The sequence below is a fragment of the Aspergillus neoniger genome (genome assembly GCF_003184625.1).
Source record: "Aspergillus neoniger CBS 115656 unplaced genomic scaffold BO87scaffold_1, whole genome shotgun sequence".
Classification (NCBI taxonomy): Eukaryota; Fungi; Ascomycota; class Eurotiomycetes; order Eurotiales; family Aspergillaceae; genus Aspergillus; species Aspergillus neoniger.
This window is the reverse complement of record NW_020291129.1, coordinates 924,374-946,121: the sequence shown is the minus strand read 5'-3', so window position 1 is coordinate 946,121 and position 21,748 is coordinate 924,374. Positions and strand designations below refer to the sequence as shown.

The following is a 21,748-nucleotide window of genomic DNA, read 5'->3' as shown; positions in this document are numbered from 1 at the left end:
CCCTTTTCTTCCTTTTCACTCCACGACTACAACGTCGTCCCCGTCCATGAACCCGCTATCAGTTTGGTCTTTGCTACGGTCATCGTCGGACCGCGGCATGTTCCCGTCCACCTCTTCAATTGGCCCTGTGGCCGTGGCGTACCAGCCCTTGTCAACCGACTCCACCAGCACTTTGCATGCATCAGACACGAGTAAATTAAAGGCTGGATTCTCGTTCGCCAAAAACATGCTAATGTGTGCTTTGATTTCATCTGCAGCTTTATCGTTCACGGCCCTGGCCCCATCGGATGTCTTGTTGGGAAGACCCCGAACTTTCTACTTCCGCGGGAAGCGAGCAGAAAGTGCGATTCTTCGAGCGTATTATCTTCTGGCTGAACGACGATGTCCCGACGTTCTTGTTCTCCACTAGATCACTTGCATTTTGGCCCAAGCACGTATAGAAATTAGTGCAGCCGATACCTCGGTCCCTTTGGACTTCGGCAAGTAGTGCAAGGCGCCTCCGTAATTCAGACGGCCGTGCTAAAGAACCGACAAATGACAGGTGGGATGATACCCAGCCCCAACCATCCGTCAGTCGGTCTCGCTGTGAATACATCGCGGCCGCCCCGCCCGCAGCCAATGCTCCTGCAGCTCCTGCAAACATGGCATATTTGCCCCACCGTTGCCATGATGGTGTCGCGGCAGCATCTGCATTTGAAGATGAGCTAGGAGCCGAAGGAGGTAGACTTTTGTTGGAAGCTTTTCCCTGGTCGGTAGATGCCTTGTTCGAAGAGTTGTCGCCTAGGCCGAACAAGCCGGCAACTTCTGATATCGCGGTGTACGCCGTAGTGGCATTTCGATAATGACCTTCGGCACCATATGATATGACACCCGGGGCAATGCCTAGAAAAGGAGTGTCGAATGCGATAACACCCTGAATGTGAGGAAACATGAAAGATTGCGCCCCCACGGCAGATTCAGAATCCACTAGAGAGTCGGTTGCAGAATCTGCAGAAGATGGTGCAGGAATCGGCTGTTCCGATGCAAGCAGAAGAAGGGTCTCGGCAGCCACTATCCCACCCATAGAATGCCCGAGCAGGATAACATGCACAGAAGGGTCAACTGTCGGTGAAGCCGTTCGGTTCGAGACCTCCAAGTCGATGACTTTGTTCTGGAGCCTATGACGGTCAATGGCACGCTCCATCCACTCGGAAAAAATCGCATGGGCTACTAGACGTACCATTCCCGAAAGTTACTTACGCATCCTTTTAGCTCGCCCCGAGTCTCATACTTTGGGTAAACAGTGGCGACGACCTGGACAGCGGGGAGGGCACGACTAATCAGACCACAAAAGCGCCCTGGAAACTCTCCAAACGTATCATCATCTCCCTGTGGATGTTAGTAGTGAGGTTCAGAGTATACATCCCGTAGGGTCCATGCACGTGCAGCCTCAAAGGAGAGAGACGGGCTGGCTGGGAATGGGTGGAGCATGCACACGGTACCTTGAAGCCATGGATGAACACTAGGAGCAGCGTCTTCTTCATCGTATCACACCGGATAACCCGGAAGGTACATTCCCCCCTTTTTCAATATCGAGTACTTGTACGACTAACTGAGAGTACGCCCGCAGAATGGGTGGACTGAGCGAAAAGGTGGAGAGGCGCGAGAAGAGAAGATCTCGGTCGGCCTGAAATAGGCAGCTACGTCATCGGGTATCTCGGCCACGTGACAGGTACATTTACATTGAATCACCACCAGTCAGTCGGTGTGACCATTGCAGATTTACCACTTCACTACCTTGAGGGCTTATTGTGACCCTGGGATTAGTGATTAGAGGAGCCAGTTTGCAACATTGGTCTTTCTCTTATTGGGAATCCCTACTACAGCCTGCCGATGTGGATTACAGCTGACACTTGACTACACTCACAATATATAGGAAGCTTCGGTGGTACAAGCCTACAAATTGCTGATCATGCAAAACTATTTTAATGAACTGTTTTCAGTCCAGCGATTGAAACTGATGTTGCAGCAGAACAGTTCCTTCCAGTAGCCGATCCCCCTATATATATATTTACACTTGGCTAGTATGATAATATGGTAACTGACATCCCAATGGAGATCTTCATGAACTCCAATGAAGAAAGCAACATGTGACGAGGATACTATCATCAACAGTAGCAATAACATGATATCTGAGCCTTCTCATGGCCCAAGTTCGGACACAGCTGCAACATATTCATAATGTCGAACAAACCACTTCGAGCGTCCACGTGTGTGCCAGGGTGCTGAACCCTATATGCGGTAGATGCTATGATCAAAGGGCATTATAGCTGGATTGGAATAGTAGTATTTTATTCAGGTATTCCACTCCTGTCCTTGCTGCAGTCTCATTGATATTGATCTATCCATATGCTATGGAGTACATTTTACACACTCAACTCTTAATGTAAAAGTCGTGCACCAATCCCAGAAAACTGTCAGTATGAGTATTATGCGGCTTAACAGACTGAAAATCATTAGCTACGGTATCTCGACTATTATGATCCTATAGATCAGTGCTCAATCCTACAGACCATGCCATTTATCAAGGAAAACCCGGAGCGCCATGATAATGAGATAAATCTCAGGCTCCTCGCAGACACAACCAAACAACAATTAATAATTTGTCTAAAACTGTAGATAACTGCAAACGACTATATACTTCATTGTATCCACGTAACACCTGTACAATGCCCCAAATATCTAAACAACAGTCTACACCTCCAACCAAATTACAGCTTCCCCCGTGAACTCGTCAACCGCAACAAACTATCCTGATAACTCGTAGCCAACAACTTCCCATCCGGCGTCCACAACCAACTCTCATGAACCGCCCGGTTCTCCGCAGACCTAGGAGTCCACCCCTCCTGTATGAACCACTTCTTCCCCGGGCCCCCATTCGTCTCAGAAGCCCAATCAAGCATCCGCAACGCCTCCCCCAACTCATGAAACACAACCGTAAGCGTCAAACTCGCCATAGACGACCACCTCGTCTCCCCCAACGCCCTTGGAATCAACAACAACGAATTCCTATCACAAGCATACATATGCGCGCATGCATACAAGCTATCGAACTCCCCCGCTTCCTCCCTCTCCCTCACCCTTCTTTCCTCCCCACCAACTATCGGAAGCCCCTTGATCGAATACATCGCCAACTGCCGATACTTCTCCGGATGGCTCTTCACATCCTCCGTTTGATTGAACGTCCCCATATCAACCTTTCGCACATCCACCCCAGGAAACTCCCTTTCCGTCAAATCGCCAGCCTTCACACCTTCAATCCACCAATCTGCATCCACGCTCGGACTGACGGGGTACTCCTCCGCTCTCCGTCCAGCGATGATAGATGCATAACGATCCTGCACAGGCGCAGGCTGATGCGAAAACCCGCTCTGACTTTCCCCTCGCTTGAAGGAACACAAACACGAGAAACAGATCTGGTTCGCTTGTCGTACGTCCACGGACCGCGTGCAGTACATCTTCCCGTCGCGCAGGTGGCGCACTGTGTACTCGTATGGAACGTCTAGGAGGCCTCCTAGGATGAATGTTCCGCTTACGCTCTGTGTTTTGGTGTTAGTGCGTGCCTTTAAGGGGTGAGCAGGTAGGTACTTACGTGGATCACAAACCCCTTCTCTACGGTTTGGGATGCTGCGTAGGCAGCCTGGGCGTAGACATGTCCGCCGAAGGCGCGGGTTCCTTCGCCTGGTGGGTAGGGTGGTGCTATGGATGCGAATCGTTCGGTGGGCTCCGTGGTACTGCTGCTGGGTGGGTTGGGGAGGCGATGGAGTGCCATTAGCTCTGCCCAGGAGGATGGGCTTTCGTTGGATGTTGGGTCATGCATTGTGTGTATGTATAATGTGGGATGGTGTATGGTTGGGCTTATTTGCTGCTGCTGCTGATGTTGTTGATGGTGGTGGTGTATGCGTGAGGGGTTATGCTCCGGCTGGGATGTATGTACTAATGAATGGCGATACCTGCCTGCTTCAATCTGTAGTATATCCACTGTACAGTGCAACGGCAAGAATGTTATGTTCGAGATTGCGCCCCTTTACTCTTCACATGGGAGCATGATAAGGGTGAAAGTGGGATTGTATGTTGGCGCTGAGTCTATCGACTGACTACTCTTTTAGCCGACATGGTTCACCAGAGCCTCGGCTGACCGGGCGGAATTGGTTGGCTACCCGTGAAGCATATTCGATGATCAACATGGTGCCGTTCCTGGTATGCTCCCCATATGGCAAGGCTGTGCCGATTATCCCTTTATGTGTTTTGCAGTGCTCATGCTTGGGGTAAGGCTGGATTATCTTTGTTCCATTCCTTGCGTATATCGCATCGCTGCTTCAAGGATCCGTGCTGCAGTGTAACCCGGGTAAAATGAAGTGATTCCGATAGATTGGGAGCTGATGTAGCAAATGTCACAGATTTCTCTTATTTTATAAATATAGATATACGCTCCTCGAAGCGTCATAGTCACACCACCATCATCTGGGAAATCTCCTTGATTCTGAGACGAATTATCCAAGACACAACCGTCATAAACGCATATTGACACAACTGCACAAAAGAAACAGATCACCATCTTTATTGACCAAATCTGCCAAGTAAGGTATATGCGCCGATAATGCTGATATGATATACAAAGAAACCCATCCCATAAATAATACATTGACAATTAAATCATTTTCCGTGTCCCGAACGACGCACAATCGCATAACTGCAACCAATCCACATCACATTCGAATCACACTTAGAACGTCTCGGAGATAGTGCGGTTGTTGTTCCACTCGACCTTGCCATCGACGTGCTTAATTTCCTCCAGCTTGTCGCCCAGCTTGACAACAGAGAACCGAACCATCCGGGGATCGAGACCGAGAGTTCTGCGGACAGCCGATTGCACGGGACCGGAGGCATCGAAGCGCATGATGAAGTGGTGGCCTTCCCTGTAGCGGGCCTGATGCTTCGTCGTGGGCCTGGGCAGACGGAAGGTGCCCCAGTTGGTGAATCCGCGGACTACGCCGCCGGAGCGGAGGACCTGGATGCCGGCATTGCGGGCGATGCTGTCGTCTGTCAGTGATATTTCGTGGACAATGATGGTTTGGCGATGAGAGGATGTTGCGTAAGGATATGAGGTGGTCAAATAGGGTCGATAGGCACGTACTCTCTAACCTCCTGGAGGCTACCGGGACGGACCTGCAGTCATCAATTAGCATGAGTTCAATGTATATAATAAAGTTCATTAAACAGAATCGTCTGGAAACATACAACAGCAATCAGTTCGTACAACATGACGCCGACAATGTGGAGTGGGGTCTGGACTGTGAAAATAGCGTCGGGGAACGTAAAGGACGACGGAGAACCAAACACGGAACTGGAAGGGGATGAGATTTTTCCGAAGGTCATTTGCGGAGGCTCGAACTCGACTTCCTTATCAGCACCCGGCTTGGCGCCCGCTATCAGCGCCGGGAATCGCTCTCTCCTCCGTCATTCATATTTAATTTACTTCCCTCTTTCCTTCTTCCTTTCTCTCTCCAATTCAACTCGCACTTCTTCACTTTTCCAGATTCTCTCCTCTCCCTCTCCTCTCCCCTCAACTCCAGCTGCCCACCATGTCTTTCGCCGCTAGATCCCTCCGCCCCTTCGCTTCTCGCGTCCTGTCGCAGAAGCTCCCCCTCTCTTCCGTCTGCAGGGCCGCACCCGCCAGTTTCCCGCGGGGAAGTGTCCGGAGCTTCTCCCAGAGCCCACTTTGTGAGCAACCCCCTAGATTTCAGTCGCATGAGGGCATTCAGACCCCCTAGATTGGATTCAAAGCTAATAGTTGATTCCCAACAGCTCAATTGAAGAAGTACACTGAGTCGCACGAGTGGATCGAGCTCGCCGAGGACGGCAAGACTGGTTCGTCTACCACAGCCTTCCCGGACAAACTACTCTTGTTTAGCCACTAACGCCTTCTTCTACCATTTACAGCGAAGATTGGAATCACCAAGTACGCTGCTAACTCCCTTGGCGACGTTGTGTTCGTGGAGCTCCCCGAGGTCGACCTGGAGGTCAGCGCCGGTGAGCCCGTCGGTGCTGTCGAGTCCGTCAAGTCCGCTTCGGACGTCCTTTCGCCTGTCTCGGGTGTTGTTACCCAGGGCAATGCTGTGTTGGACGACAATGCCAAGTTCATCAACCAGAGTCCCGAGGGTGATGCCTGGATTGCGGAGATCAAGGTGAACGATGCCGCAGAGTTGGACGGACTGCTGGACGAGGCTGCCTACAAGGCTACTATTGATGAGGAGTAAGCGTGATATGTGTGTGAGTGCGTGTGTGGGTCACGAAGTATTTGAATGGATGGATTGCTCAAAGTCTGGGTACGGATTATATGCGCGCCGCCGCTTCTGTGCATGGCGTCGACTTTGTTATGATTGTTAGGTCATTTGAACTGTTTTATTTTGTTTTGGGTTTTCATTGGGTATGATTGTTGTGTGTGGATGGTTATGTTTTCACATAATGACTGTCTAGAGAGCTGGCTACGTCATGCCGCTATCGGCGGACCCTTTTATTCAACAAAAGGCTGTCTGCGGTTATAAGAATATACGATATCACTGTTATTGGTCTGCCATGGTCATGGTTGGCTTTATAGAATGAATGGGCTGTATTTCTATACCCTGAGACTTGTGTTCAATGAGGATGGAGTGTACCACTAGAAGCACTGCAGTAGACGTCGCAATTACCTGAAGCAGATAATGTGAGCTATAGGAGCCTATAATATAGAATAATGCATACACAGAATAACTACAATGCTATCAACTGCATCGATACTACCTACACTATCAATCACTAGGGAAGCAGGGGTCTCCATCATATCGCTACACCCGACTATACAAGTTGTACCGCGATGCACAGTAGTACCACGATACGAATGCGCCGGCCGGGCGGTGAGTCCCCCTCCACCTCGGATGGGGCCGAAAGCCAACCGACGAGGCCTGGAGTGATAAGGCTATCCCGCAACATTCCCGACCTCAGGCCCTTGCTTGTCTCCATACTTCACCTCTATACACTTTTGCGCGTGTTTCGCACGTGTAACGCGACTTTCTTTGAGCTAGCACCGAGGCCATTGGCGCGGGTGCCAGCTCTTTGGCGTCATTCGAACATGGTATCCAATCTCCCTATCCCTATTCCTCCGCGCACCCCGACGCCTCCCCCGGATGACCCTCCGAGCACTTCAAGCCAGTCACCCCGTCTCCAAGACAAAGACTCCTTATCACCATTGAGGGACACGTTTCCAAATCTGCGGGGCTCGTTAGATCCTAGTGATGCCAATCGCTTGAGTCCTACACGGGCGGGCTTCAACCTCAGCCCAGCAGACGCATTACAGCCCAGTGATCAGAGCGACAATGCTTCGGCGGGACCGTTTAATTTCAAGACTACGACAATGGCGAAGAGCCCAGTCGTGAAGTCTGTAAGTGTCGCTTACTTCCAGCTTGGAGATGAACATACTAATGAAGCCATCAATGCGATGTAGAACATTGGCCAGCGACGTGGACACAAGTATAAGCACAGTAGCATTTCACATCAGATCTTCCTGGAACCGCCCCCACGAGCCCCTCTAGCTTTGCCTAACTCGCTGCCTATACCGACGTTCAAAGAATATCGCTCCAGTATGTCCAAGGACCAGACTACCCGGTTCTGGTGGAGCGTTTGCCACATGTCTGTTGCCGCTTATACTCTATGGAGTGCTCATGGATCATTGGCTATGACGGCCCTTTCGCACTTGATCCTGTTCGATTCAATCGGCGCATTGCTCTGCGTTGCTGTCGACATCTTGGGCAACTTTGAAGTATGGAAGCGATCCAGTGTTCGACACCCATTCGGATTGGAGCGCGCAGAAGTGCTTGCGGGATTCGCCATGTGCGTACTCTTGCTGTTCATGGGAATGGATCTCATTTCCCATAGTCTGCAACACTTTCTTGAATCCTCCGGCCATGAGCCTCACCATACGCATGTCCACGAACGCGTCTCCCTCGGTCGTGTGGATTTCACTGCTCTGCTGGCCATCTCATCGACCTTGATCTCTGCCATTGGCCTCAAGAACCATGGACGGATAGGGAAGGCGATGCGGTTCGGGTACATTGAGTCGCTTCCCTCGGTTCTTAGTAACCCGTCCCATTTCCTGACGCTCTCATGCTCCACACTGCTCCTGTTGCTGCCCCTTGTCTCTATCAAGCTCTACAACTGGCTGGATGTTTTGCTTTCCAGCACGATCTCCATCTCAATGTGTGTTATTGGAGTGCGTTTAGTGAAAACACTGGGATCCATGCTTCTCATGTCCTACTCCGGACCGGGGGTATCCGAGGTGATCCGGGATATCGAGGCCGATCCCTGCGTCTACGGCGTCGATGATGCCCGGTTCTGGCAGGTTCATTACGGGCTCTGCATGGCCAACTTGAAGCTCCGCGTATCCGGGACTGAAGAGAACCTAGTGCGACTGCGTGAACGGATAGCCAGCCTTATCAAGAATCGATTGGGCGGAGGGTACGGGTCTGGAGGGCAGAAATGGGAAGTTTCGCTGCAGTTCACGGCCGAGAAGGCATGAGCTGGCAGTTGTCATGCTGTACATATACGATCATATTTGGATTCAATGAAGATATACCGGAATAATAATACGTTTTACTGGGAATGGCATCATGCTGTCTGTGTCCTCTCTTTAGGAGTAAATACCTGGTACCGGAAGTAGACGGTGTCTTTCCTGCAGAACTTCCCACCTCTCCGTAGGCAGCAATCACTACTACTATCATGTCTAGTAGTGCGTTTATAGCGATTCTGGAAAGGTCATCCGGGGCAACACGGTGTTAGTTTGAATGGTGCCATCTATATCGGCAACAACACGGCAGTGGAAGAGTTATTCTATCTATGAGCAGTACACTCGCGATTACTCATAGGTCTAAATAACGATAGGATCATTCTGCAACTATCACAGGACCTTCCTACCCTCAATATCTCTTTGACGATACAACCGACATAGTAAGACACCTGAGATAGATCTATAACCATCTCCTTTCGTCAATCAAATACCATCAAGTCCAGATCCAGATCTCCGGACCATTTTTCATAGACTTCCTCCCTCCAATCCCTCAGAAACCGTCAAAAACACCATCACCGCGACTCAGGAAATGAATGATATAATGTAATATAATAGAATTCACAACAAACGCAATGTACAAAAGCCTCAGTTTTCCGGCCAGCTCTAGCACCCAACCAACCCACAATTCTTCCTATCCTTCATCTTCGCAACACATATCACATTCATTTATGCCGCCGCAGCCAAAACACCCGCCTCTTCAGGCTTGCTCAACCCCACCGACTCGCGCTCGTCTCTCCTCCGGCGCTTCTCCAGGATAGCTTCCCGGCGCTGTGCAAGAATTCTCAATTGACGGTTCTCGACGCCCTGCAGCCAGTAACCGAAGCTGCCTCCGACTCCGGCGAAGAGGGGGTACACCCAGAGGGACTCCTTGGCGAGGATGGGACGCATTTCGATACCGAGTTGCCAGAGACGGACGGCGATGCCTGTTGGAGGAGTTATTAGTACGTGCGGTATGACATGGCGAGCAATTCGATCTAAGGGGACCGGGTGGGATATAGCTTGCTAGCTAGCTAGCAGTTGCGTGCTGGTATAGCAAGGGTGGGTGGTGTGGATGTGGTGAACATACCGAAGCCGCCCCAGAAGAGGACTTTGTGAACCATGATTGATGTGGAGGAAAAGAGGGGGATTCGCGGCGGAAGGTAATTCAAAGAATGTAAATTGATCGAAAGCCGCAACAAGGTTCCAATGTTCAACTTCACGACAACAATTGCGGACCAACACGGGCTTGAATGGACGGAGATGAGGTTCGACCTTCACACACCCGGCGAATCACGGGGCCGTGGTTCCCAATCTGCGTTTCCTGTTGTCCGGATTATCGTTCCGCCGTGGGAGGGCTGTTTCTGCCGGGCGGTGGTGGTGCCTTTTGGTCGGGTCCTGCGCGCCGCATTTGCGGGTTTATCCCCGGAAGTTACAGTCCTTTTTTTCCCAAAGCCTCTGTTCTAATATCCCCCAAGCTTGGAAATTTATTGCAGGCTTGTAACATCTCTATCTCTCGTCATGGCTGGTCCAGAGGAGATGATGGATGTGACAGCAGTTGTGAAGCGGCCTACTACGTCTTCTTCTATGGATCTGGACAGTCTGCAGCGGAAGAAGTTCAAGACGGATGAGCTGCCTTTGTCCGCGGCGCAGCATTCGGCCATTGAGCATTTGCTACACGCGTTCAAGAAGAGGGGTGGGTTTGATACTATTCGGAAGAAGATATGGTCTGAATTCCATGATGGGGTATTTATTTTATCTTTGATTGTTTTTTTATTGCTGTTGTTTCGTTTTCTGAGTGACGGTTTGTTGTTTGCTAATTAATGCGCCTTGGTTATATAGGAAGGGAAGGTTGAGTTTACGAAACTACTGGTCGAACTTGCTGAATCTGAAATCGACCGCGAACCCGGTCTTCTTTCTCGCGAACGTGGAAAAGCTGCAACTTTGATCGAAGGTGCGGTGGATCGAAGCGATGTCTACAAAACTGTCGAACATACCCTTGATGCGCTAGCCGAGAAACATCTCCCCGCTATTCTGGATTCCGTGCGCGATATCCGTCGCGACGAGGTGGGCGAGGAGCTTGCCGCGCAGGAGGAAACCGCAGGGAACAAGACTGATGAGGACTACGCCGCTCATGTGAAGGCGAAACGCGACGAGCGCGAAAAGGTCTGGCAGGAGGAGCTGCGCAAACAAAAGGAGATTGAAGAAGAGGAAGCGCGCAAGAAGGCGGAGGAGGATCGCAAGCGACGTGAGTTGGAACGCCAGAAAGAAGAAGAAGAGAGGGCCAGGAGGAGGGAGCGCGAGGAACAGCGCCGCGAAGAGCAGCGAAAGCTGGATGAGCAGAGAGAAAAGGAACGACAGGAACGCTACGAACGCCGCCGCCGCGAAGAGCGCGACAGATATCGCGATTGGCGCGATCGAAGCCGAACTCGAGACCGTGATTCAGATCGTGATAGGGATAGGGATAGAGATCGTTACCGTTACCGAGATCGCTCGCCAGGCTATCGCTCTGACCGCGCCCACTCCCCACGGTATCGCGACTCGCGCAAAGAAAAGTCACCGACTCCGAAAGAACCCACGCCTGCAGCTGCGCCAGCGGCGCCGCCAGTGGACGAGAAGTCGTTGGAGGAGGCGGCGCTACAACTTCTGCTGAAGGAGGGAGAAGAGCTAGCAGCCAAAGCACGACAGAAGCCCGAGTTCGACTTTGAGGAAGCGGAGGCCATCGAAAATGGTCTCAAGCCGCCGCCGAAAGGACCCAAGGCTGACTCGAGATTCTCCAACACTCCGACCAAGGCAGGTAGTCCGGCTGTCGAGGCCGAGCCCAATCGACGACGCGGATCAACAGCAGACGATCGCCCCCGGACAAAGAGGCGCGACGAGAGCCGCAGTCGCTCACGACGGAGGTTCTCCTCCCGGTTTGACGATGACCGTCCAGAGCGTTCGCGCGATGTATCCAGCCAGCCCCGCAATCGTGACTCGGATGACCGACTGGTTCTTCGCGACTTCCGCGATAACAGATACGGTGACCGGAGCTATCGCCCCAGCCGCCAGAGCAGAAGCAGATCTACTACTCGAAATCATGACAGAGACCGTGACCGCGACCATGACTACCGCCGCGACCGCAGCCGTGATCGAGACCGAGATCGCCGGGATCGAGACCGGGACCGAGACAGAGACAGAGACCGCGACAGACCTCGAGACCGTGACCGAGACCGCGATCGAGACGACTACCGCCGCCGCCGCAGCTACTACTCCCGATCCCGATCAAGACCCCGATACCGCTCCCGCACACGCTCCCGCTCCGCCCACCGTGACCGAGACCGTGACCGCGACAGAGACGTCCGAGATCGTGACAGAGACCGAGACCGAGACCGAGACGCCCGTCCCCGTGACACAACCGACCGCGAACGAGATCGAGGCCGAGACCGCGACCGCGCCGACCCTCCCCCCAAAGAGGAGAAATCCCCTCCCCGCCGCGTATCAGTATCCTCACGACGACGGTCCCGCTCGCGCCGACGATCACGCAGTCGACGCCGCTCGCCGAGTCTCCTCGATATCGATCGCTACGTACCGCCTACTAGTCGTCGGAGCCGGTCTCCTCGTCGGAGGGTGCGATCGCCGGAACGAGCGGAGAAAGATGAGCGTGATAGACCACGCTTTGTTGAGATTGATCGGTATATTCCTGGTGCTACTGCTGCTGCTACTGCTACTGCTACTGGTGGTGGTGAGCGTGAGCGTGAACGTGATAGTGAGACTAACGGTAGGGATAGGGATAGGGAGAGAGATAGAGATAGAGAGAGGGATAGGGAGCGGGAGGGAGATGATAGGAGGGCGAGAAGGAGGAGTGTGAGCCGGAGGAGTGATGGGAGGTGAGATGCCTATGCCTATTCCTAGGATGGGATGATGGAGGGAGGGAGGGAGGGACGATGGAAACGATATAATCGATTGTAATATACCAAGGTAATGAATCTCATGGATAGACATTTATTACTACTGCTGGGTGTTATTTGATGGTGTAGGTCATTTATCTATTGTTACTACTACTTCCTAGTACATATTCGTATCTGAACGCAGCTCTTCGCTCATAAGATAATCATCAATTGTTTGTCCAGCGAACTACTTACTACCCGGCTGGAATATACTAGTGTGGTATAGTCGTCATGCTCTATATGCCTCATAGCATACACTAGCTAGGAAAGTAGGCCCTACAAGGTAATCTTGAATTCTATTAGCAGTATCTCTCTCTATCACGGTAGTTATACACCGATATACCATTTCTACTTTTCCACTTACAACCAAAACATAATATAATACCGCACTCGAAAACATCTCTATCCCATGAATGAAATCTACTATGCACATACATACATACATACATACATACATGCTCCACCACCCTTCCCATATTCTATCCGGAGAACCCAATTTCTCTCAAGCACCTACTTAGCATACCAACTATCCAAAGTTTCCCATAGAAAAGAACCAAAATCAAGTCTTACTCCTCTCCACCGCCTCCTTGAACCCCTCATTCTCATCATGCCGCTTATAAAAGTACGCAGTGGAACCCGTCCCCGTGGGCCTTAATTCAGGAGATAATCGATCGATGATAGTTTGTTCGAGAGCCTTGATGGACCGTTCATTGGAGCCGAGCTTGTTCCATACGGAGATGAGATGCGAGTTGAATCGGACGGAGGTGGAGACGCCGAGGACGTGGTCGTGTTCTATATTCCTCAATTCTTTGGTTAGTACTATCATATCTCCCATAACTCACAAGTTTACTTCTATTAGTTGATGATCCATATCATAGAAAACAACAACAACAACAACACAACAGAAAGAAAGAAAAGTGGGGACAGGGGAAAGCTAACCCTTCTCCAAAACCGCCTGAAACTCATTCGCCATACACAAAATGGCAATCTCATGAAAAAACGCCTGGGCTTTACTCTTCGGAACGCGGAAGCGCCAGCACCCCCCGTTCTGATTCTCGGGGTCTTCCCAGACGGGTCTCACGCCTTTGCGGAAGATGTGGACGGTGTCGCGCAGACGGATCTTGTCCCACGGGTAGTTGTTGTAGACGCGGTAGAAGGTGGCGATGTCGGCGACATCCTCGTGTAGGAGGTAGAGACGCGAGTCGTAGTCTGCTGTTGCGGTTGCGCCTGATGCTGACGCTGCTGCTGCTGGGGCGTCGGTGTGGCGGTCGTACCAGACTGTCCAATGGTATTGAAAGGGGAGGGGACGTAGTTTGCCAAAGATGTTCTGGTGCAGGGATTTGCGGGTGGTTGGGGAGGTGGAGGAGGTGTCGCGGTCCTCTATGGGGCTTTTGTCGTTGATGTGGACGCTGGGGATGGTGCTCATTTTTGTGATGTGTGGTAGATGGTTGGAGAGAGAGAGAGAGTGTGTGTGTACTAGGAGTGTGTGGATGTGTCGGTTTATCTGTCCTGCGTGAGGATGTGGGTGGACATGAGGAGCAATCCGGTTTGTGTATGGGATATATAGTAGTTCCCAGTGAAGAGAATCCTATTGTTTATAAGCAGGTGGGCGGTGCATTAGGGCCATAAATGGCCATAAAAGAGGGAGAAGGAGTGCAGAAGAAAGAGGAAATTAGACAAGGGGTTTGTTCGTACAGTCGGAGGTACAACGAGACAATGGGAGCATAAAGAGATCTGACTTACCCTAATGGATGGCGAATGAAGCTATACCGGGAATTCCTAGATACAACTTGCGTCGATAGCAGAGATGAACAGGGGACGATACAATAGGAATATATTTCAGGAGAAGGAGGGGAGAAGAGAGGGGATATGGGCGACTTTATCAATAACGCATTGACTCCACCAGAGCATCAGCATCAGCAGTAGCAGCAATAAGGAGAGAGTGTGTGAGAGAATGTGTGAGAAAGGAATTCATTCATTCCCTAAAGTGCTCTCCAGACAATGAGTAACCAACAACAACCCCCAACACAGCCACTTAATGTGCCTGCCGCTCACATGTGCAGGCAGAAGACACGCCGGACGGATAACTGGCCAGATCGATTGGTGTCATGGCGTCAGCTACTAACTATTCCATAGTTAGCAGCATTAAGGCTGCTTACACTAGTCAGAGTACTACGTAGGGAAGTAGGGCCACGGCCACTAGTTAAGGAGTAAAATGGCTCTGACCCCGCCAATCCCGCGGGTTGGGCTTCCCCACTGCGGCGCCAATTTGCCCGCAGATTTCGGTCGATCCTGTTTCAATCACCACCGCTGCTGTTACCTTTCTTTCCAACCATTTTTTTTTTGTATCATTATTGCACGCAATAATATGCCCTCCACTACGAAGCGCCAGGGAGCCGATCCCTCCTCCACTACCACTACCACTACCACTTCTACCGCTCGTGATCTTGATCGGCGCGAACATTCCCCCGCTGACGACGACCATCTCCAACACACCGCTACCTCCACCACTGGCCGTGAAGATGATGACGATGATGATGATGACTATACCTCCTCGTCTGGTTCTAGCGATAGTGATAGCGACAGCGACGACGATGAGGAAGATGAAGAAGAAGTAAGCCAGAAGGAGACCACTACTACTTCCGACGACATGCCGCGCATTCCTGCTATACCTAAACCACGCATCGGCCGCATTAACAAAAACCCTGACCTACTGTCCCGACTATCTGCTTTCCTGCCGCAGATGAAAACTGCGAATGAGAAGCTCGAACAGGAGATTGCGGCGGGAAGGGCGAAGGATGTGCGATTGGAAATAGATGGGGATGATGATGATGATGATGACGAGGACGAGGATATGGAAGGAAAGCGGTATATTGAGATGGTACGATTGTGATAAAATCCCCATGTTTGGTGATTGGGATGCTAATTGGGTGCAGAATCTGGGACTAGGTGTGCTCGAAGAGAAGCGGCCCGGTGATGATGAGGAAGATCATCTCGAGTCGCAGGGTGGTCAGGACAATCAACATGTTCTGCCTGAGAGGCCGAAATCTGGCAAGGACTCGAATGTGCTGGATACTTTGATGGGCAATGCGGAGTCTTCGGCGGAGAAGGAGAAGCCGACGATTGAGGAGATATAAGAAAAGTCTGCTGATTGCATGGGTTGGCGCTTTGGGTTCCTAATTGGTTTATAAAAGTTGGTCGCTACTATAGAGTTCGTCTGGGTTTTTCGCATCTTGGCATTTTAGAAGGAGTGGGTTTACAAAAGTGTTTCCGGCCTACATGTCATACAGTCTCTGGATTCATAGATCAAGCATAACATAATAATCATACCCAAACAAACACCAGCCAAGTCTAAGAATACACATGGAACGGAAAAATAAATCAATGATCTAGTGTATTTGCATGATATTAGACATGTATACGTCCAAGCGCACATGCGCAAGGTGGATTAAACTGTCGTCGCTGCATCACCTAACGTCTGTTCGTCTAGGAGACCTCCTTCACCCGGCAGGTCCAGCCGGATTCCTGGCTCAGCAGGGGCAAACTGTCACTCGTTAGTATCGTGCATTGATCCAAAGTAGTATAAGAAAGGGTATCTTACCTAGCACCCAAACACCAGCCAAGTTCGTTATTCTTGATCTTCTTCGCAATCTTCACCTCACGCGACAAGGGCATCTCGTATCCCGTGTGCAACAGACCCAGCATAAAGTTCAAGTCAAGGCACCACTCGGGGCGATCGCGCAGCTGGGGCAGCGCATCCTCAACACCCTCGAAGATGCCCCATGCGGGCTCACCCGCGCAGACCGTCGACGTGAGCTGGTGCAGCTCGTCCAAGGTGAAGGAGTCAGGCATGCCCAGGGGCTTGGTGCGGTCGTAGAAGTAGGAGAAGATGTACACATCCTCGCGGGCGAAAGTCTTCTCCAGAGACGGCTGGTGAACGCCGTTGAAGGAGCAGGGCGCCAGCTTACAGTCAGCATCCTTGTTCAGGATCTTCTCAGTCAAGCCACGGCACTGAGCTGCCGCAGAAGCGCCTTGCTTCGGGCCAACCATCTTCACCGTCACCTTACCGGCGAGCGGGTGGTCGTTGTCAAAGGTCAACTCGACATCGCGCTCCATACCAGGTCCAATGCAGGGGTTGGAGATCGGCTGCTTCAACCAGGACATATCAACGGGGCTGGCGGCCAACTTGGCATCGACGATCGCCTTGTGTACAGCATCCCGAGCAGCCATCAATCCGTAACCCAAGTGAGAGTGCTGGTAGAGGTCAAAGTGGCGACCGCCGAATTGCAGCGAATACTTGTGGTCACCATCCGCCAGGTGCTCGGGCATACCGCCCGAGGGGCTCTGGGGGAACGTGGGCTGGAAAACGATCTGAGTGGAACCACCGCCCAGATCAAAGATGGCAGCAGTAGGGGTCTCGTCCGGACCGCCGATCTTACCGAGAAGGTAGTTGGTTGTGATCCAGGCATAGACACCCTCATCACTGCCATCCATGATTTGCACACCACCCATCTCACGGGAGACAACCGGGAAGGGGTAGACGGTCTCCAGGCGAGTACGCACGGCCTCCAGAATCCTCTGGCTCATCTCGGGGCCAAGCATACGCAGTCCAGCGGTGGCCTTCACGGCAATGGGGGAGCAGGACTGGTAGTCGGCGGGCACGGACTTGAGAGCCACCTGCATCAGAGGGTCCAGACTCTTGGCCGCTCCCTCAGCATCTTCCTTGTAGGCGCTCAGTCCGGAGCCACCCTGTCTCTTCTCGGTTTGCTCGAAGACCTCGTTCTCCAGTTCGGGGGTGGGGCCGCAGTTGTTGAAGCGGTAGACGTGGATGCGAGAGCCCTGACTGCCCGCGTCGATCATAAGCGCATACTGAATCAGAGGCTTGGAGGGGTCATGAGGTTTCGTGCACTTGTCCGTTAGGGGAGCGACACCATTCAACGGTGGCTCTGAAAAATGACTGTCAGTCCAAATCGACTTCCCCCGTTATAGGGGGTGGTCACTTACGGGATCCAATGTTGCTCACTGTGGGCTTGGACGGCGACAGCCATAGCAACAGAAGAAGCACTGCACTGACAATAGCACCTGTCTTCAGGTAGCGAGAGCGCTGGCTTTGGGACATCATCATGTGGGACAAACTGCGACGAGATTTGCCGATCGATTTGTCCAAGGCGACTAAGGGGATCGCGGGTTCGGAAGGGTGCGACACCGAACGCCTGCTAGGTCTAGAACCTGACGCGGAAAAGGACGATGTACGTGGAGTATGTCGACTGTCAACACCAGTCGACATGCGGACAAAGCCAAGTATTCGGTAAAGGCTGTAGCGTTACGTCCGGCAGACAACGCTCTCGGTATTCCGACCGAGTTGGTATAAAGGGAAAGAAAGACGATTAACGGTAGGAACGAAGAGAAAGCATAGGATCGTCCGGGCGCCTCCGGTGCAGGCCACAAAGATAGTGGGAAGCAAAAGACCAACCAACGAATGGAAGGGAGGATGGGGAGGAGGGAAGAGAGAGTGGAAGAGAGGGAGGGAGGAAGAAGAAAGAATGAGGGTGAGGTGGAGGAGGAGGAGACACGGAGAGAGGCAAATGAAGGCCAGTTAGTACTTGTTCTTAATTATTCTTGGCCTCTCAGGGTCTTTTTTTCGAAACGAATGGGGGCCTCCGCTTCCACTGGCTGGCTGTAACTGGCTGTAACTGGCTCGATTTGTGCCGTTGGAGTCCCCCCGTGGCTGGTGGGCGGTCGCCGCATGCAGCCAGACTCAGCCCGGCCTCATTATTATTCCCGGACATTGACCTCACCACATGGTTCGCTGCAGCCTATGATAGCCACCCTTGGAATTTCATCCCCAGTTCTTCCGTCCCGATCTTGATCTCTGCTCTTGTCCAATAATCCCTTCGAATTCCTCTCCTCTTTTGTTGTCTGTCGGTGTCAGCGCCGCAGTCACTTTTGGAAATGAAGCACATGCGCCGTCTCGTCCCTCCCACTCGGGCTCTTCGCCAAATCCTCCTCACTCCTCAACCTGCCTTTCGTCCTCAATTCTTCCAACTCACTCCCCGCATCAATGAAATCCCCACTCGATCCTACAGCCCGACTACTCCTCTCCTCAAATTCCGCACAAGAGCTACCCCTCGTGCCCTGCCGCAATACATCCTCGACGAAGAGATCGGAGCGCTATATGTCCAAATCGTGAACGAAAACAACAGCCTTGACCCCCCTGTCAGTCTTCGAGATGCGTTGCGACAAATCGACCGTTCAAGTCAAACATTGCAGCAGGTGTCACCGGGTAGTGGGGATGGAGTGCCGATTTGCAAGGTTGTAAACAAGTTTGAGCTGCGGGAATTCGCAAAAGCAAAGGCGAAACCTGTCAAGGATGGTCTTAAACAGCTAGAACTGAATTGGGCCATTGATGCTCATGATCTGGCACATCGCTTGAAGCAACTCACAACTTTTCTGGAGAAGGGTCGGAAGGTGGAGCTGATTTTGACGAGAAAGAAGCACAAGCGATCTCCTACTGTGGAGGAGGTCAAGAATCTCATGGACCGGGTCATGGAGACGGTTCGGGAGGCCAAAGCCTTGCCGGTCAGACCCATGGAAGGAGAGCCGGGCAAGCATGTGGTGCTGGTGGTGAAGAAGGATGTTTAAGGGGTCAAGGAAACATGATGAGTTCATGGAGTTTAGTATGTATACTATTGACGGCCTTGAGTGGTATTGGTTCTGTACATATAACGGACCACTCTCTATCATCGGTGCTTGGAAATGCCTTATCAAGCTTCTTTTCCATCACCATTGACGTGATGTGTCTTATACCTGATAAAACGAAGGTGGCATTGTGAGCATGTCGGGTGTCGTGTGATATACTGTACCTTGTATTGCAGCTCTAGCTGTCAGGTCGGGATATGGGGCACATGAAGCGAAGCTATACTACCGGTATCGCGGAAGCTCGGGGGCACGAAGCGTGCATAACCTCGTTATATAAAACAGAGAGATACGTATGAGTAAAATTAAAAAAGGGAAAAAAAAAGAAAAAGAAATCAAAACCACACGTAATCAAATAGCCCGCCTTTGAGTTGTTCTATGCCTGTACCTGGTATACTACGCCATCTCCAACCTTCAAGGTTATTCGTCCCTGGCGACTCCGCAATACTGCAAGTGTGATTGGCTGACGGCTGAGTCAGCGCCTCCCTAAATTTTTCCGGGCTCAACAAGAAGCGCTGCTCGACTTCCCGGCCGTTCAGCTCGTCTTCTTCCTGTTCCCATTCCTGTCCGGTTGTGTTTCCATCGCAGGGTAGCCATCATGTCCAGCCTCGCCAGATCTGCCAACCTCCTTTTCCGCTCTAGCAGGGCCTCCCTGCTGCGCCCCCGCGCTGTCAACCCCATCCAGCATGTCTTCCTCGGCGACAAGCTGGCTGCCCGTGGTATGGCAACCGCTTTCGAGCGTACCAAGCCTCACGTCAACATCGGTAGGTTGCCATCTTCATCGCTTAACGATCCATCAATGCAAGTACTCATTGCTATTCTAAGGTACCATTGGTCACGTCGATCACGGCAAGGTTAGACCACAATTCCCTCCTCCCCCCTCGCTGCGTTGATGTTTTCCCCGATATGGTCCGAAAACTTCTCACACGTTTCCTCTAGACCACCTTGACCGCTGCCATCACCAAGCACCAGGCCTCCAAGGGTCTCGCTCAGTTCCTCGAGTATGGTGCCATTGACAAGGCTCCTGAGGAGCGTAAGCGTGGTATCACCATCTCCTCTGCCCACATCGAGTACGCCACCGATGCTCGTCACTACTCCCACGTCGACTGCCCCGGTCACGCCGATTACATTAAGAACATGATCACTGGTGCCGCCAACATGGACGGTGCTATCATTGTCGTCGCCGCCTCCGACGGTCAGATGTACGCAGAAACCTCAAGAATAACCCCATTCAGTATATATGCTTACACTGGCGATCAACAGGCCCCAGACTCGTGAGCACTTGCTGCTTGCTCGTCAGGTCGGTGTCCAGAAGATCGTTGTCTTCGTCAACAAGGTCGATGCCATCGATGACCCCGAGATGCTGGAGCTCGTTGAGCTGGAAATGCGCGAGCTTCTTAGCACCTACGGATTCGAGGGTGAGGAGACCCCCATCGTCTTCGGCTCTGCTCTCTGCGCCATTGAGGACCGCCGTCCCGACATCGGTACCGAGCGTATCGACGCTCTCCTCGAGGCCGTTGACACCTGGATCCCCACTCCCCAGCGTGACCTTGACAAGCCTTTCTTGATGTCCATTGAGGAAGTTTTCTCCATTCCCGGTCGTGGTACCGTCGCCTCCGGCCGTGTCGAGCGTGGTCTCCTGAAGCGTGATAGCGAGGTTGAGATCATCGGTACCACCAACGAGGTCATCAAGACCAAGGTTACCGACATTGAGACCTTCAAGAAGTCCTGCTCCGAGTCCCGCGCTGGTGACAACTCCGGTCTCCTGCTCCGTGGTGTCCGCCGTGAGGATCTCCGCCGTGGTATGGTCATTGCCGCCCCTGGTAGCGCCAAGGCCAACAGCAAGTTCATGGTCTCCATGTACGTCCTGACCGAGGCTGAGGGTGGTCGCCGTACCGGTTTCGGTGTCCAGTACCGTCCCCAGCTGTTCATCCGCACTGCCGGTAAGTGAAATCGCATTCTATTCCGCCACTAGACAACATTCTCTAATTCCATTTGCTACAGATGAGGCTGCTGAGTTCAGCTTCCCCGACGGAGACCAGTCCCGCCGTATCATGCCCGGTGACAACGTCGAGATGATCGTCAAGACCCACCGCCCCGTCGCCGCCGAGGCCGGTCAGCGCTTCAACATCCGTGAGGGTGGTCGCACTGTCGCCACTGGTCTGGTCACTCGTGTCCTGGAAGAGTAAATAGCGAACCCACCGAGGTTCGTTTAGCAGGCCCGGACAACTGGCTGCTGTGTACTATGGGAGAAAACGAAGCGAAAACAAAACTTGGACAGGGAATCGTTCATAATGTTTAAACACCATCTTGCAGCGCGGGCATCAGCGGGAGCATCCGGGACTGATACGCCAGGGTGGTGGATTGCACCGGAGTTCTTGAGTCATATCCATGTATCTGTATTTGTATTGAAACGTCTGTAGACTTTTTTTGTATCTCTTCTCCTCTCTTCTCACTTCTCGGTATGTCGTTGAATATGATTGAATGATTTACTCGAATGTCATCA

The 21,748-nt window shown here is 52.0% G+C and overlaps 13 protein-coding genes across 13 annotated transcripts; 6 read left to right on the top strand and 7 right to left on the bottom strand.

Annotated features, from left to right (window-relative positions):
* Positions 1-66: 66 nt before the first annotated feature.
* BO87DRAFT_371931 (uncharacterized protein) lies at positions 67-1,366 on the bottom strand. The gene has a single exon (XM_025622162.1). The coding sequence runs from the start codon at positions 1,220-1,222 to the stop codon at positions 260-262; it is 963 nt and encodes a 320-aa protein (XP_025485271.1). The 5' UTR covers positions 1,223-1,366; the 3' UTR covers positions 67-259.
* A 1,303-nt stretch (positions 1,367-2,669) lies between these two features.
* On the bottom strand, positions 2,670-4,190 carry BO87DRAFT_402764 (acyl-CoA thioesterase). Its single transcript, XM_025625712.1, has 2 exons — positions 3,632-4,190; positions 2,670-3,578 (listed from the first exon to the last, which is right to left on the bottom strand). Exons 1-2 carry the CDS (start codon positions 3,857-3,859, stop codon positions 2,751-2,753), a joined length of 1,056 nt encoding a protein of 351 aa, XP_025485270.1. The 5' UTR covers positions 3,860-4,190; the 3' UTR covers positions 2,670-2,750.
* A 258-nt stretch (positions 4,191-4,448) lies between these two features.
* On the bottom strand, positions 4,449-5,418 carry BO87DRAFT_454597 (mitochondrial 37S ribosomal protein bS6m; the record flags this gene model as incomplete). The annotated part of the gene is made up of 3 exons (XM_025628568.1): positions 4,449-5,075; positions 5,177-5,208; positions 5,281-5,418. The coding sequence occupies 3 exons, from the start codon at positions 5,416-5,418 to the stop codon at positions 4,766-4,768; spliced, it is 480 nt and encodes a 159-aa protein (XP_025485269.1). The 3' UTR covers positions 4,449-4,765.
* A 107-nt stretch (positions 5,419-5,525) lies between these two features.
* Positions 5,526-6,669, top strand: BO87DRAFT_371926 (glycine decarboxylase subunit H). The gene is made up of 3 exons (XM_025622161.1): positions 5,526-5,763; positions 5,848-5,910; positions 5,983-6,669. Exons 1-3 carry the CDS (start codon positions 5,625-5,627, stop codon positions 6,297-6,299), a joined length of 519 nt encoding a protein of 172 aa, XP_025485268.1. The 5' UTR covers positions 5,526-5,624; the 3' UTR covers positions 6,300-6,669.
* A 349-nt stretch (positions 6,670-7,018) lies between these two features.
* On the top strand, positions 7,019-8,671 carry BO87DRAFT_402763 (cation efflux family protein family). The gene is made up of 2 exons (XM_025625711.1): positions 7,019-7,459; positions 7,523-8,671. The coding sequence occupies exons 1-2, from the start codon at positions 7,151-7,153 to the stop codon at positions 8,591-8,593; spliced, it is 1,380 nt and encodes a 459-aa protein (XP_025485267.1). The 5' UTR covers positions 7,019-7,150; the 3' UTR covers positions 8,594-8,671.
* A 446-nt stretch (positions 8,672-9,117) lies between these two features.
* On the bottom strand, positions 9,118-9,897 carry BO87DRAFT_371923 (putative NADH-ubiquinone oxidoreductase 14 kDa subunit). The gene is made up of 2 exons (XM_025622160.1): positions 9,708-9,897; positions 9,118-9,564 (listed from the first exon to the last, which is right to left on the bottom strand). The coding sequence occupies exons 1-2, from the start codon at positions 9,739-9,741 to the stop codon at positions 9,308-9,310; spliced, it is 291 nt and encodes a 96-aa protein (XP_025485266.1). The 5' UTR covers positions 9,742-9,897; the 3' UTR covers positions 9,118-9,307.
* Positions 9,898-10,073: 176 nt separating this feature from the next.
* BO87DRAFT_371922 (BOD1/SHG1 domain-containing protein) lies at positions 10,074-12,512 on the top strand. Its single transcript, XM_025622159.1, has 2 exons — positions 10,074-10,363; positions 10,460-12,512. The coding sequence occupies exons 1-2, from the start codon at positions 10,139-10,141 to the stop codon at positions 12,488-12,490; spliced, it is 2,256 nt and encodes a 751-aa protein (XP_025485265.1). The 5' UTR covers positions 10,074-10,138; the 3' UTR covers positions 12,491-12,512.
* A 418-nt stretch (positions 12,513-12,930) lies between these two features.
* On the bottom strand, positions 12,931-14,337 carry BO87DRAFT_6443 (eukaryotic translation initiation factor 4E). The gene is made up of 3 exons (XM_025629449.1): positions 14,290-14,337; positions 13,486-14,134; positions 12,931-13,338 (listed from the first exon to the last, which is right to left on the bottom strand). Exons 2-3 carry the CDS (start codon positions 13,970-13,972, stop codon positions 13,106-13,108), a joined length of 720 nt encoding a protein of 239 aa, XP_025485264.1. The 5' UTR covers positions 13,973-14,134; positions 14,290-14,337; the 3' UTR covers positions 12,931-13,105.
* A 489-nt stretch (positions 14,338-14,826) lies between these two features.
* On the top strand, positions 14,827-15,896 carry BO87DRAFT_411736 (NOPCHAP1/New4 family protein). The gene is made up of 2 exons (XM_025626460.1): positions 14,827-15,427; positions 15,483-15,896. The coding sequence occupies exons 1-2, from the start codon at positions 14,915-14,917 to the stop codon at positions 15,681-15,683; spliced, it is 714 nt and encodes a 237-aa protein (XP_025485263.1). The 5' UTR covers positions 14,827-14,914; the 3' UTR covers positions 15,684-15,896.
* On the bottom strand, positions 15,744-16,063 carry BO87DRAFT_6410 (uncharacterized protein). The gene has a single exon (XM_025629448.1). The coding sequence runs from the start codon at positions 15,980-15,982 to the stop codon at positions 15,803-15,805; it is 180 nt and encodes a 59-aa protein (XP_025485262.1). The 5' UTR covers positions 15,983-16,063; the 3' UTR covers positions 15,744-15,802.
* Positions 15,826-18,216, bottom strand: BO87DRAFT_348026 (guanosine diphosphatase). The gene is made up of 3 exons (XM_025620954.1): positions 17,551-18,216; positions 16,148-17,492; positions 15,826-16,090 (listed from the first exon to the last, which is right to left on the bottom strand). The coding sequence occupies exons 1-3, from the start codon at positions 17,831-17,833 to the stop codon at positions 16,033-16,035; spliced, it is 1,686 nt and encodes a 561-aa protein (XP_025485261.1). The 5' UTR covers positions 17,834-18,216; the 3' UTR covers positions 15,826-16,032.
* Positions 18,217-18,346: 130 nt separating this feature from the next.
* BO87DRAFT_371918 (putative translation initiation factor IF3) lies at positions 18,347-19,525 on the top strand. Its single transcript, XM_025622158.1, has one exon. The coding sequence runs from the start codon at positions 18,499-18,501 to the stop codon at positions 19,186-19,188; it is 690 nt and encodes a 229-aa protein (XP_025485260.1). The 5' UTR covers positions 18,347-18,498; the 3' UTR covers positions 19,189-19,525.
* A 256-nt stretch (positions 19,526-19,781) lies between these two features.
* BO87DRAFT_371917 (translation elongation factor Tu) lies at positions 19,782-21,745 on the top strand. Its single transcript, XM_025622157.1, has 5 exons — positions 19,782-20,006; positions 20,068-20,096; positions 20,182-20,444; positions 20,506-21,185; positions 21,247-21,745. Exons 1-5 carry the CDS (start codon positions 19,841-19,843, stop codon positions 21,429-21,431), a joined length of 1,323 nt encoding a protein of 440 aa, XP_025485259.1. The 5' UTR covers positions 19,782-19,840; the 3' UTR covers positions 21,432-21,745.
* Positions 21,746-21,748: the final 3 nt, after the last annotated feature.

What these genes read in the sequence shown, in the direction of transcription:
- BO87DRAFT_6410 (XM_025629448.1), bottom strand. Translation starts at nt 15,982, where the DNA reads ATGTGCGCTTGGACGTATACATGTCTAATATCATGCAAATACACTAGA.
- BO87DRAFT_402763 (XM_025625711.1), top strand. Translation starts at nt 7,151, where the DNA reads ATGGTATCCAATCTCCCTATCCCTATTCCTCCGCGCACCCCGACGCCT. An exon ending in AGAGCCCAGTCGTGAAGTCT is followed by an intron (nt 7,460 to 7,522) that starts GTAAGTGTCGCT and finishes AATGCGATGTAG; the next exon opens with AACATTGGCCAGCGACGTGG.
- BO87DRAFT_371918 (XM_025622158.1), top strand. Translation starts at nt 18,499, where the DNA reads ATGAAGCACATGCGCCGTCTCGTCCCTCCCACTCGGGCTCTTCGCCAA.
- BO87DRAFT_371931 (XM_025622162.1), bottom strand. Translation starts at nt 1,222, where the DNA reads ATGGTACGTCTAGTAGCCCATGCGATTTTTTCCGAGTGGATGGAGCGT.
- BO87DRAFT_371926 (XM_025622161.1), top strand. Translation starts at nt 5,625, where the DNA reads ATGTCTTTCGCCGCTAGATCCCTCCGCCCCTTCGCTTCTCGCGTCCTG. An exon ending in CTTCTCCCAGAGCCCACTTT is followed by an intron (nt 5,764 to 5,847) that starts GTGAGCAACCCC and finishes GATTCCCAACAG; the next exon opens with CTCAATTGAAGAAGTACACT. An exon ending in CGCCGAGGACGGCAAGACTG is followed by an intron (nt 5,911 to 5,982) that starts GTTCGTCTACCA and finishes TACCATTTACAG; the next exon opens with CGAAGATTGGAATCACCAAG.
- BO87DRAFT_411736 (XM_025626460.1), top strand. Translation starts at nt 14,915, where the DNA reads ATGCCCTCCACTACGAAGCGCCAGGGAGCCGATCCCTCCTCCACTACC. An exon ending in GAAAGCGGTATATTGAGATG is followed by an intron (nt 15,428 to 15,482) that starts GTACGATTGTGA and finishes AATTGGGTGCAG; the next exon opens with AATCTGGGACTAGGTGTGCT.
- BO87DRAFT_371917 (XM_025622157.1), top strand. Translation starts at nt 19,841, where the DNA reads ATGTCCAGCCTCGCCAGATCTGCCAACCTCCTTTTCCGCTCTAGCAGG. An exon ending in CAAGCCTCACGTCAACATCG is followed by an intron (nt 20,007 to 20,067) that starts GTAGGTTGCCAT and finishes TGCTATTCTAAG; the next exon opens with GTACCATTGGTCACGTCGAT. An exon ending in GTCACGTCGATCACGGCAAG is followed by an intron (nt 20,097 to 20,181) that starts GTTAGACCACAA and finishes CGTTTCCTCTAG; the next exon opens with ACCACCTTGACCGCTGCCAT.
- BO87DRAFT_6443 (XM_025629449.1), bottom strand. Translation starts at nt 13,972, where the DNA reads ATGAGCACCATCCCCAGCGTCCACATCAACGACAAAAGCCCCATAGAG. An exon ending in TCAGGCGGTTTTGGAGAAGG is followed by an intron (nt 13,339 to 13,485) that starts GTTAGCTTTCCC and finishes TGAGGAATATAG; the next exon opens with AACACGACCACGTCCTCGGC.
- BO87DRAFT_371923 (XM_025622160.1), bottom strand. Translation starts at nt 9,741, where the DNA reads ATGGTTCACAAAGTCCTCTTCTGGGGCGGCTTCG. An exon ending in CCTCTTCTGGGGCGGCTTCG is followed by an intron (nt 9,565 to 9,707) that starts GTATGTTCACCA and finishes CTCCTCCAACAG; the next exon opens with GCATCGCCGTCCGTCTCTGG.
- BO87DRAFT_371922 (XM_025622159.1), top strand. Translation starts at nt 10,139, where the DNA reads ATGGCTGGTCCAGAGGAGATGATGGATGTGACAGCAGTTGTGAAGCGG. An exon ending in GGTCTGAATTCCATGATGGG is followed by an intron (nt 10,364 to 10,459) that starts GTATTTATTTTA and finishes TTGGTTATATAG; the next exon opens with GAAGGGAAGGTTGAGTTTAC.
- BO87DRAFT_348026 (XM_025620954.1), bottom strand. Translation starts at nt 17,833, where the DNA reads ATGTCGACTGGTGTTGACAGTCGACATACTCCACGTACATCGTCCTTT. An exon ending in AGTGAGCAACATTGGATCCC is followed by an intron (nt 17,493 to 17,550) that starts GTAAGTGACCAC and finishes GTCATTTTTCAG; the next exon opens with AGCCACCGTTGAATGGTGTC. An exon ending in GGCTGGTGTTTGGGTGCTAG is followed by an intron (nt 16,091 to 16,147) that starts GTAAGATACCCT and finishes AACGAGTGACAG; the next exon opens with TTTGCCCCTGCTGAGCCAGG.
- BO87DRAFT_402764 (XM_025625712.1), bottom strand. Translation starts at nt 3,859, where the DNA reads ATGCATGACCCAACATCCAACGAAAGCCCATCCTCCTGGGCAGAGCTA. An exon ending in AGAAGGGGTTTGTGATCCAC is followed by an intron (nt 3,579 to 3,631) that starts GTAAGTACCTAC and finishes ACCAAAACACAG; the next exon opens with AGCGTAAGCGGAACATTCAT.